At 39.4% G+C, this 12,526-nt stretch overlaps 1 protein-coding gene across 1 annotated transcript; it reads left to right on the top strand.

Annotated features, from left to right (window-relative positions):
* The first annotated feature begins 1,225 nt into the window (after positions 1-1,225).
* On the top strand, positions 1,226-1,849 carry LOC118242680 (histone H1-like). The gene has a single exon (XM_035534788.1). The coding sequence runs from the start codon at positions 1,226-1,228 to the stop codon at positions 1,847-1,849; it is 624 nt and encodes a 207-aa protein (XP_035390681.1).
* The last annotated feature ends 10,677 nt before the right edge of the window (positions 1,850-12,526 follow it).

Here is a 12,526-nt window from a genome sequence, read left to right as displayed (position 1 = left end):
GTCCTGTGGCTCAGTAATCGCACTCCCAGAATACACATATCTTGCACAACTCCAACTTCTCTCTCTCTATCTGTCTCACACATGCATATATATGTGCGCATTCACATGCTAGGTTTTCCAAGACTTCTCCGTCTCTTGCATGGGACATTATAGATGCATCTTGCGAATGACCTGTGGGGCAAAGGGGTCACGTAGCCCTAGACCATTCAGAATGGAATGAATCAACTGCTATGAAACTTGTAGGAATTGCCTGTAAAGAATAGCTGTGATCTGTATGCAGTACAAAGAGTGGGCAAATGCTAAACATCTCTTAAGGTGAGTTTGGGGTTATTCAAATGAGGGTTCTGATGAGGTCAGGGTAATTCACTTTAGGGTTAGAGTGAATTTGTGGTTATTCAAATGAGGGTTCTGATGAGGAAGGTTAATTCACTTTTGGGTTAGATGGAACTTGGGGTTATTCAAATGAGGGTTCTGATGAGGTCAGGGTAATTTACTTTAGTGTTAGAACTTGGGCTCCCAGCAATGACGTGAGTTCTCAACGTGGTTGCCTCCCCTAATGGGGAGCACGTGATTCCAGCCCAATTAGAGGCCAGCTACCTGACAAGGAGCGCCAGGTTTTGGTGGCTTTACTTTGACTAAGACACTTGGCTGCGGGAAGTACACTCTCAGCCACTCTCTCCTGCACCTGTGTTTTACTCGCACGTACATAAGGCCTTTTTCAACTAGTACACACACCACTGCCGCACTCTTAGCACCTCCATGCTTTTGCTCAGGCTCTCCCTCAACGCGCACATTGGGACTTGCTAGATGTATGCCTTCATTTCTCACATTTTCACGCCCCACATGCCTAGAAATACACCATGTCTTATTTGGAGCGGCAGTCGCGCAGTACCGTTTTATGGCAGCTGTGCAAAACAAGATCGGGCTGCACGGGCTTTTCTGGCACGCAAGTGAACCACAGAGCCCTTTCTTGCGAAACGCGTTGTTTGACGACTTACAAATTGTTTTAGCATGTATATTTAGGCCCGGATTTGTCATGAGAAAACACAAGTGCGAGCAGCTCACGGAAGCACAGACGCTGAGTGCTGGGCGGGTTGAGTCTACACCGTCCTCATGCGGCTTTTAAGGCCGGCCCCTCGCTGGGAGGGAGGTTCAACTCAACAGAGCAGTGTGTGCGACGTAGAGTACTGTTTGCGCGCGTCTATTTCTCGTAGTTAACACGACGATGGCAGAAGTAGCTCCAGCCCCAGCCGCCGCTGCGCCGGCCAAGGCGCCTAAGAAGAAAGCTGCCGCTAGACCCAAGAAAGCGGGACCCAGCGTCGGTGAGCTTATCGTCAAAGCTGTTTCTGCTTCCAAAGAACGGAACGGGGTCTCTCTCGCCGCTCTGAAGAAAGCTTTGGCTGCGGGTGGTTACGACGTGGAAAAGAACAACTCTCGCGTCAAGCTTGCTATCAAAAGCTTGGTGACAAAGGAAACTCTGGTGCAGACCAAAGGAACCGGTGCCTCTGGCTCTTTTAAGCTCAACAAGAAGCAAGACGAAGCCAAGAAAAAGCCCGCTAAGAAAGCCGCGCCTAAGGCGAAAAAAGCGCCCGCCAAGAAACCTGCCGCGGCTAAAAAGCCCAAGAAGGTAGCGGCAAAGAAGCCCGCCTCCGCCGCTGCAAAGAAGTCGCCCAAGAAGGCGAAGAAGCCTGCTGCCGCCGCGAAAGCCACCAAGAGCCCCAAGAAAGCAAAGAAGCCGGCCACCCCGAAGAAGGCAGCCAAGAGCCCCAAGAAGGCAAAGACCGCCAAGCCCAAGACTGCCAAACCAAAGGCTGCAAAGGCGAAAATAGCTGCCCCCAAGAAGAAGTAAACGTGCATGTTTTCATGTCTTGGTATCCCCAAAAGGCTCTTTTAAGAGCCACCCACTTTTCTCTTCCAAAGAGCGGTTTTCTTTACACTCTCGAAATGGTTACGAGCGAATTAATACGGCCAAGTGTGTAATCGGAGTTTATTTTAACGTGCGATTTCTTCCATAGACGTACTGAGTGGACACGGAAAAGAAAAGTGAAGCATTAGATGGTGTTTGTATTGAATGGAATTTTTTTTTAATACGGTCAATTTAAAAATGGAAAGGAAAACGAGGACCAATTCCATTTTGCATAGAAATATTGTACAGCCTAAGCAGATTTCTGTGCCGTTTATTTCTCCCTTTCCATTATTAAGAAAATTCAATTCAACGCAAACACTCCACCACAGAAACCTCACAAACAATATCCACCGGAGGAGTTTAGTAAATCTAAACTGTCCATTCTCATGCTTATAAACAAGTATGTCCCTACAGTGATGCCTTATGCTGTGCTAAGTCAATCTCTCTCCAGTCTTAACGGTGCCAACATGAACACCCACCATCTCGTTTGAATAGATACTAAGTTACTTAAACCCCTGAATACTGTTTCTGCCTCCTCTGAACTCTATAATTCTTCCCTACATTGCTGATTATTTTACCTCTGATTTCCTATCCTTCAGCCAGCAACTCTCCAACCTTCTATCTTCCTGCTTTGAAAACTTGATTCTTTTTTCGTTGCTGACATCATTTCTAATCCATTTTTGTCAAAATCCTTGCATGAGACCTTGACAATCAACTCTTACCTTAAAAGTAACAATCTTTTTGAACCATTCCAGTCTGTTTTCCATTCATTCCATAGCCCAGAAACTGCCCTGGTTAAGGTCAATGACATTCTCTTCTGGTTGCAGAAGAGGGTGCACTTATCCTTGTTAGTGTCCTTATTTTGCTCAGTCCAAATGCCACATTTGACTGTTGGGCCAAACTCCCATCAAGGCTCTATGAAATATTGATTAGATCTGACCTGGCTCACTCCCCAGTTAATTAATATAAATCAGATTAACACTCTTCCTGGACACACCTCCACCTCTGTCACTCAAAGGGTCAAACAAGGCTCAGTACTGAAACCCCTCCTGTTAATCATCTACATACCCCTTGGGCATATGGCACTTCAAATTTCACTTCCATTGCTATGCAGATGACACCCAGATCTGTTTTAGGATGAAATCAATTAACATTCTTCACTTTCAGTCACTTGGAAGCATGCCTTTCAAAAATTAAACTATGGATGAAACTCAACTTCCTTGTCTTAAATAGCAACAACAGTGAGCTCATCATACAATATGTGCACAATTATTAGGCAAGAGAGTATTTTAACCATATCATTTTTATGCATACTTTCCAACTCCAACCTATATACACTTTAATGCTTATTGTATTTAAGCGGAGCAGGAGATGTGTATTTGTATGACCTGAGATCAACACCCTATATTAAGGTGTGCATGTTTATAAGGCAGCTTCTTTTCCTCAGGCAAAATGAGCCAAAAAAGAGACTCTGAAAAGTCAAGCTGTAAAAAAATAAATAAATAAATAAACAAAAAAAAAAAAAAAAATTTCAAGTTATTGGGTCATGATCACAGAACTATCAAACTTTTTGTTGCAAGTAGTTTGGGTTGAGAGAGAAAAGAAAAAGAGGCAAATTAACTGCCAATGTTTTGAGAAGAATTAAATGAAGCTACCAAGAACCTATTAGCCTCCAGTGCTGTCATATATTCCAGAACTGCAAAGTGTTCAGTACTCAGAGGGTATTGTTACACTGATGTTGACAAACTCTAGTACTTATAGTTTATTGCACTTATCATTGTGTAAGTATTTTGTACTTCTAAGCATCAGCATTGATCCCTGTATTTCTACAGTATTCTAGTTCATTGGTATCTTGGACTCTAACCTACTGTACTGACTAGGATGTATTCTATGCGTAAATGACAAAGCACTTTTTTAAGTCGCTCTGGATAAGAGCGTCTGATAAATTCCGTAAATGTAAATTAATGCCTCTGTTCATCGACTCCTAATAGTATTGACATGCAATCTGTTGTTGCATCTTAACCTCTCTTGGATAGTGTCACGTTTGATCCCTCCTTGCTTCCATGGTTTCCCTGTCTTGTGGATTTCAGTTCCATTCCATAGTTTCCTTTTCTCCACCCGTTCCTCATTTCTAGTCATTATTAAATTAATGTATTTAAACCATGTCTTGTGCCCTTGGAGTTTGCTGTTCATTGGATGTTTGAATGTCTGTATGGATGTCTTTGAAAACCCATATCTGTATGTAAGTCTGTTCTCTGTGTTTATCCTAGCCTTCGTGTTTCTTAGCCCCCGAATGTTTCCTAGTCTCTGTTATAGCCTGCTTCCTGTTTCCCGTTGTGCTTTGGTTTATCATGTATCCCCATACTCTATGTATTGTCCCTGGACCTTTATAACGACTCTGATTCTGGATTTGTCCCTAATAAATCTTGCTCTTCTTCGCACTTGCGTCTGCCTCCTTACTGCTCACCTTTGCAGATGGCCAGTGGTAAGCGAAGTGTGAACCCAACTTATCAGACTACTTCTGAAGGAGGGTAAGATGATGGGACAGTAGTGGTGTGTAACTCCTTCCTTAGGTCCTCATCAAAATCCCATGGTATAGCTCCTACAATGCACTCAGGGGACATTAAGTATCAAGTTATTTTTCTTTGTTTCTTTTATTTGTAGTCAAGGGAATTGTAGACAGGGAATATGCCTTGGTAGAAATCCCTGAAGCCCTAAACAAAGGATATCAATATTCATGACCTGGTTATTATGAGTTAAATCAACTCCCTTGTTAATGGCCCTGTAAGGGTTGGCACCAGCCTGAGGCTCCCTCCGACCACCAGAGGGAGGCCTTGAGTCAACAACACTACTAATCAGGCTTGATGGCCAACAGCTGGGTTAGACCTTATATAAGCCCATTGACCCAGTCACTTAGTGTTGGGTCTTTGCCAAAGTTCTGAGCCAAGCGCCTAGCTGGTAACTTCAGGTATTGCAGTCTGTGAGCCCTCGTACTACGCCTTACTTCTTATCTGTGAGGGTGTTTTGTGTTTTTACATGTCCTTTCCCCTCTCAAGTCTGTCTTTCTTCTGAGGCTTCCCTTTGCCATCAAAATTCCTCCTTGTTTTCTGGTTTTGTTTGGGAAGTTTTTGTTTGGTTTTCCCCAGTGCATTGGGGTTGCCACTCTTCCCATGCCGTCCTTTGTTCTCCCTTTTCCACGCTCGGTGTGGTGATTTAGTTTTTCCCTTTTGTTTTACCTGTTCCAAGATCTAACTGTTCTGCATACGGGCCCTTCATTATAGCATGGCTGCTCACCCAGTAGCCTGTCTGTGTCATTGCATAGCTGACCTGGGTTTGAGCCCACCTTACGGGCCCTCTATAATTTGTATGAAAATCTTGATAAAATAAAAGTGGGGAAACTTTTCCTGGACATTTTCTTGAAAAAGATGTCACTTTGGGAAGTTTAGGAAAGGTGGAAATCTTGGTCCAGAACTTTTTATAAGAATAATTCAAGTTCTTAAAGTCTTATTTATTTGTTGACTTGTTCATCTGTTGTCTTTTCAGTTGTTTGTCTGCACCTGTTTTAATTTTCCTCATCTCACCACCCTAGCATTAAACTTTAGTTTGTCTTGATGGACAATGATTCATCATTGATAGAATTTGAATAAGTTCTGTTTGGCTGGTGGCAATTAGTGCTAATTGGTCAAGTGAAAAGCCAGCATTAGGGTAGTTTAGAGGAGCAACTGTCCACTGAAGTGACGACAATTGTGGAGCATCTTCAGAGGTTCTGGTGATTCGTACAGAGAAGTTCAGAGTGGAACCTCAATGGAATGTTCAGGGTACATTTTCCATAATCCTCCTCTCTGATCCCAATGCCCCTTTTGTTAGTTTCATCTGTGTCTAGTTATCCCTAATGTTTGTTTATTGATGCGTACATGTGTCAGTCTATCTTTATGATGTCTCACCCAGCTTATGTTTAGAGTTTCAAAGATGGTGTTCTTACCTTTGTGGTTTTGGACTTATGCTTGCTTTCCCCATTTTTTCTGCATTGCCTATTCAATGTCTGATTTGTCTCCCTGATCATTTGTCTTTTCTGCTATTGGACCTGACTTATTTCTATTTATTTATTTATACTCCATTTTTGTATTTCCCTGTGAGAGGAACTCCAAATCTGACGTTCTCTTTTTGCATATAGCTTGCTGTATACCTGAGCCATGTCTGTCCATCTCTCATTTATTATACCTTGTCTAATTACCATTTATATTGATCATCAATAAACTTTCCATTAACTAACTGAATCTGTTTGGCAGAGGCATTTATAACCAGAAGTACCAGATTACTCCATACATGTTCAGACTCTACCTTATAATGAGACAGATAATACTGATTAACCCTCAGGAATTAGTCTTCAATGAAAATGAACAATTTCCCCTAAACATAGGATTGTGCCCAAATATCAGTAATTTAATAAATTCAAATATATCACTACAGTGCTTCATTACATTCTTAGTGAAGGCTAAGGTATTTGTGCTGTTACTCAATGTAGAAATGTCCTTCTCACTTTGTGTTCTTCCTTGACGAACCCTTCTAGGGCTTTGATGTCCTTCACAGGTGCACCAGTACTTTCTGCTCCTTCAAGTCCCATGATGTCACTGAAGACAAAAGGAAAAAAAATTAAAAATTACCATCCCCTTTGTCAATATAAAGGGTTTTATACTGAAAAACAAATGTACACAATACCAAAGTATAGTTTTCCTTCTCAAATTCAAGAATTGCCAGTCAAACAAGTACATTTAGAAGATAATATTGTCAGTCCTAGCCAAATGCAGGTGTAGTTTGCTAGCTAGTTATAATATTAATATTACCACCAATGTTACATTGAGTCAGCTATCAGCATTTGTTGTTTGTTTATTTACTAGGCTGAAAAGGTATGACGATTGTTCTTTCAGGCCTGAAAAAAATGTATTTGGGATCCAATTTTTGTGTACCTGTCTGGGCTATTTTTCCATTAACTATATTGTTATTATAATGCAACTATTTATCATGTTTCCCCAATCTTCATTAATTCCCTCTTATTTATTACATGGCACAGTTGGCATATTGGGGAAATATTCAGGGGAATGCAAAGATGGGGGTGTGTGTCTGACTGGTGGGTCTAGACCAAAATGCAAGAACCACATTTTTTGTGTCATCTCATTCCAGCCTTGAAACAAGATAAACATTAACCTATACCTGAGTTTTGACAGTACTAATTATGGTAAAGCTAAACAAAATGTATCATATTTACTTCCTTTCAAATGCCTTCCAAGAAAGTTTTGAATTTGTCATTTAAAACAAAATCAACATTAATGTACTTACTGTTTTTGTGAAACTTTTGCTAGATGTTGCATCAACAGGAGCGCCACAGGTGATTTGTCCTTGCAAAGCATTATTGATGAGTTTATGAAACGGGACTTTCCTGCTCCAACCTCTCCAACAACCAGGATCCTGATATGCTTAACATTCGGACTACTGAGAATGAATTCACTCAGTTTTTCTTTTGACTGCTGTTTAGTCTAATTTGCTTTGAAGCATTAACCAAACGTCCCCATAGTAATGCATCAGCAAAGCATACAGTATTGAAAAGCATTTTTGATGTTCTCATAGGAAATTGGTTGAGCAAAAATTCAGTGCAAAGGAAAAAGTCAACAGGAGCTTGAAGGTGCAAGGAAATGAGTTCACTTAACCAATGCTTTCTAAATGTATAAATTAAACAACTGTCTTATACAAAATTAAAATTAAACCAACTTGCTCCCAAGGTGTTTTCCTCCATTCTTTTAGAAGTTCTGAAACACAAAATCACCCTCTAGCAGGAGTATGACTTTCACGTCAGCAAAATGTATCACTGAGAAATGAAACTGATACAAGTCTTTCAGAGATGTCTGTCATTTCTTCAAATGAAATAAATATGTACTGGTGCTATTGACTAAACAATTCTAGACATGGACGTGGTTTTCAGACCTGTTCTCTATTAACCATTGTGTGGTCCTATGACAACCTTTGTGTCTTGGTAGTAACAACTTTCATGGAAAAAAATCAATAAAAACAATGTTTCATTTTTTAAATGATTTGTTTTGTGTGAAAGTCATTAGCTTTCAAGTTGGGGAGAACTATTTAGTGGTGGCTCTTTTTGGACCTGACATTTAAACAAGATGTGCGTGCACGCAAACATATACACATAATAATGGTGAGTGTATGCTACTGATTGAACTCAAACAAAATTAAAATGCTCTTTTGAATATGCAGTATCTTCCCTTTATGACCTCACACATTATCCAAGTTTACAAACAATAGAAGAACAATTTCAGACAAAAGCAACATTTTCTGCAAGCATTGTTTGCTAATGGGGAATGCAGCCAGAAGCTATAAAGGTGCTGCAGATGACAATACCCCCAGTTCTCTTTTTTTTTTTTTGCAGAATCCATGGGTACACATCTCAGTGCCAAATAGCTTGTAGATGTGCTTTTTTTTCAGATGCTCAGAAGTGAACACGAGAACAATGATTTAAAAGAGGAGGAGGTGTCTGAAGAAGATGAGGAAGAATGCAACCCAGAGCATGGTGCATCATTCTCAGGTGAAGAGAAAATCCCTCAAGGTGAAACAGACATTTTTGTCCAAACTGTGGCCATATGAAAGGTCTGGGAGAAGTGAATGAAATGTCTTTCATACCTCTACAACACTGGACCTGAAGTAACAGTGGATACAGACTGATTCCATTCAGAGGTACATTTTTATTTATCTTTTATTTCATGTTCATGTTTTATCTATTATTTTGCTCCTCTTTATTGTTGTTGTTTACATACCTTATGGATAGCGGTAATGGTTCAAAAATGTGAGAGGACTAGTATTTTGTCGTTGAATTCTTAATTGTAAAACATAGAAAAATATATAACTGTTTTGGCCAAAATATTCATGACTACTGTTTCCTTTCAATATAATATAAACTCAATATAATATAAACTACTTTCTGTACATTTCTACAACTTTTTTAGGCTATGCTTTAGACTACTTAAAACATACCTCTCATCTCAACATTTCTCATAACTTCTCTTCTTATTCTTATTTGTTAAATAATGTGTTGATTGTTTTAATGTATTTTTTCTGCATCTTTGTCATAGTAAAGCGACCTTGAGTCTGTGACAGGTTCTATATAAAAGAAACTTATTATTATTATTCTTATTATTCTATAAGTGCCATGTTTCTGACGGAGCTCCACATTTTCCATTTAAATTGATATATTTCTAAAGCTAAAACGTGACTAAAAATACAAGTAAAACCGTCTAGAAGACCAATCGCCATGGGAGGTGATAAAATAGATGATCCTCTGCTTCCATCTTGTGGCCAAAATGGAAAACTTCCATAATATTCAATCATTAAGGGCACCTAGTTTTAATCAGAATGCTGTCAGAATATAAATGTACAATGAAGAACAATTGGCCAGTTTCTCTTGGGAGAAACAACAAAAAAAACAACACCAACAATAATAATAAACATATGGAGTGGGTATGTCCTTCTCAGAAATAATTTCTTGCATGCACTGTTCTTTTGATGTCTATCCACAGATTTTCAATGCTATTTGGATCAGGGCACTCTGAGGGCCATGGTAAAACCTTTAACTTGCACCTTTTGAGGTAGTTTATTGTGGATTTTGAGGTATGTTTAGGATCATTATCCATTTGTAGAAGCCATCCTCTTTTCAACCTTAGCATTTTTACAGAATGGTGTTATGTTTGCTTCCAGAATTTGCTGGAAATTCATTGAATCCATTGTTCCCTCTACCCATGAAGTAATTCTGAAATGTTTCTTGGCCTTCCAGACCTTATCTTGACCGCCACTATTCCTGTTAAGCACCATTTCATAATTACATTTCAAACTGAGGAAATGGCAACCTGAAAACACATTGCTGTCTTCCTATAGCTTTCTCCTGTTTTATGGGCCTGAAGTATTTTCATATTCATTTTCATTTTGCTAGGTAGCTGCTTAGAAGAACCCATGGCTGCTGGTTTCTGGGACAAGGTTAGAGGAGTCTGAGTATTTATAAAGCTTTGAAATTTGCATCACATGGCCTTTCCTAACAATGTTTGTAAACAAGCCATAAGCCTAACAGGCTAATGAAGGTCTGAGACTGTGGTCAAAGTTATTTGAGTGTTCAAATCTCCTAGGTACTCTTTTTTTTTTTCTACTTTTTTCACAATTGTATAAAACCAAACTAATACACTGACATTGATGAAAATGTTGAAAAGTGTTTCATCTTCTATTTTGTTCTTTCAGAAGACAGCTTAAATCTTTTTATTAACAATTTCCTTCTCTACCCTCACAATATGTTCTTAGCCAAATCTGTCTTCTTCTTGATTATGCGATGGTCTATTTGTGTGTGTGTGTGTGTTTTGATGTAGCTCAGCATTTGCATTTCCTGAAAGAAAAGCTTGCAAAGGGATGAGAGAAATAATGTTACACTCCTGGAGTGCTTTGCAGTAGGTTCTGCAAAGTTTGTCAGTAAATAAGATTTACTTACACAGTGTGTGTGTGTGTGTGTGTGTGTGTGTGTGTGTGGGGGTGTGGGTGTGTGTGTATGTTTGTGTGTGTGCGTGTGGGTGTGTGTGTGTGCGTGTGCGTGTGTGTGTGCGTGCATATCTCTGCATTTGCATTTCCTGCACGAAAAGGGATGAAAGAAATAACTACAAAGAATAACAATAGCTCTGGAAGAACAAGTACAATTTATCATTTATTTATTCAGGGTTTCACAAATATTACTGACACATGGTTCTAAGCTATCACTTTTGAACATGCCTTCAAATCACTTTGGCATCCAGTGTTGAAAACACGACTATCGTTATGACACAAGCTTTAAGATGTTCCACAAATTTAATAATAAATGGCTAACAGTTTTTGATTCCAAATGCAACTGTCCCTTCATGTCTCTTGAAGACAGAAATAAGTCAACTCTCATTTTGTTGTGGCTGGTTTTACAGTTTGGCCACAAGATGGCAGCGAAGGTCCATCTATCACAACATCCCAAACAGTATTATTTTTCTTGTTATTTGATTTGAAATGTACTTCTATTCCTCCTTCTCCTCCTCTTCCTACTGTTAATAATAATAATAATAATAATAATAATAATAATAATAATAATAATAATAATAGTGGTGGAAATAATGTTAACAAAAATATTCATGATAATAGGGTTGTTTCCTTGTGCTGAGTTCAGGTCGCCCTCCACTACAGGTTTCAAGCTTTACATTTTAAGTAAAGCTGCTTGACAGTGATGATGAAATTCCCAATACAGCAGATGATTCATACTCTTTACAACATTTTTTTGAGCATTTTTTTAGACTGCAGTCTTTGAAGGCCTTTGAAGGCTGTATTCAACCTTTAGGGCATACAAGTGTGTTTTCCTATGATTTACAAGCGTAGTGATGTCCTTTATTAATGCTTGAAAAGTGTCACATGTTCATTACTTTGGAGTGTTCTCTGTCTGGGTCTTCATGTAGCAATTGAACATACACATGTAGAACTCTTTTGAGACACATTTCCAGGTCCTCATGAAAGGTCAGTATGGTGTGTCATTGCATTGGAATATGTTCATTGGTCCTTGTTGTACAACAGTGGTTATCAGCAGCATAAGGCCTCAATGGATGAGGGTACATGGATGGAGTTATGGTATGTGAAAAAAGCAGTTAAGCTGGCACTGTTGCAGAGGAAGATGAAAGTGAGAAGACAGCAGATGAGTATGCACTGTGATAAAAAAAAAAAAGTTTGCCTGTTTTCTGTGTGTAGAGGTCATATGAGGCTAGACATAAAAGTAGAGCTAGACCATGAAGAATGGAATGAGTGATGTGCTATCAAAACAGTTTGAGTTGCCTGCAAAGAATAGTTGTCCTCTGTAAGCAGCACAAGGAGTGGACAAATCACTAAACATCTCTTAACTGGACTATGTGGCTTTAAAATATGGGCCTTGACCCCACTGCCTCAATCTATTTGTGTGTTTTCCTAAAAATGTCATGCTCTGTCCATTTCTGTTATAAATTTGAAATTGAGATCTTCCAACCTAGCAATTTGAAACCCATCATGTTTCTCTAACCTGAACCACATGCTGTTCTTGGATTGGTGGGAAACCTAAGAGGCCTAGTGAACACACGGGTTAGGAGTGTGCATCTAATTTCTATATTTTCCAGCAAGAGTCTTTAAACTTGGGGGTTTTCAGCACCAGTGCTGAGGACCTACTTCCATTCTGACTCTTCTTCTTATTAGTAGCAGTAGTAACAGTAGTAGGCCATCTTATGCTGCACTGAATCTTTTGTTGTCTTTGTTTGTTTGTTATCGTTCTTTTTCTTCCCTTACGTTGTTGTTCGTTATTATTGTCTAAGCTATCTTATATTTTACATATATGAATTGCCGTTTTTGTGAAATAGTATGAAGTTTTTATTCCAGTCTGGCTAAGTGTGGTGCTGGAGGCGTTTGGAGGCGCGTGGTCTTTAGCTCCTCCTCCTCGAGTGCTCCTTGTCTTCAACCAGGTCCTTTAGAAGAGAATAATAGTGGCGCACTGCGGGTCGAAGCTTCATTGTTTCGCTTTTTTTCCGTGTAGTACAAGAAGCCTAAGCG

This window comes from Electrophorus electricus, chromosome 16 (genome assembly GCF_013358815.1).
Source record: "Electrophorus electricus isolate fEleEle1 chromosome 16, fEleEle1.pri, whole genome shotgun sequence".
In the NCBI taxonomy this organism is placed as follows: domain Eukaryota; kingdom Metazoa; phylum Chordata; class Actinopteri; order Gymnotiformes; family Gymnotidae; genus Electrophorus; species Electrophorus electricus.
The sequence above is the reverse complement of the archived record's forward strand: the minus strand, read 5'-3'. Positions and strand labels throughout refer to the sequence as shown.

What these genes read in the sequence shown, in the direction of transcription:
- LOC118242680 (XM_035534788.1), top strand. Translation starts at nt 1,226, where the DNA reads ATGGCAGAAGTAGCTCCAGCCCCAGCCGCCGCTGCGCCGGCCAAGGCG.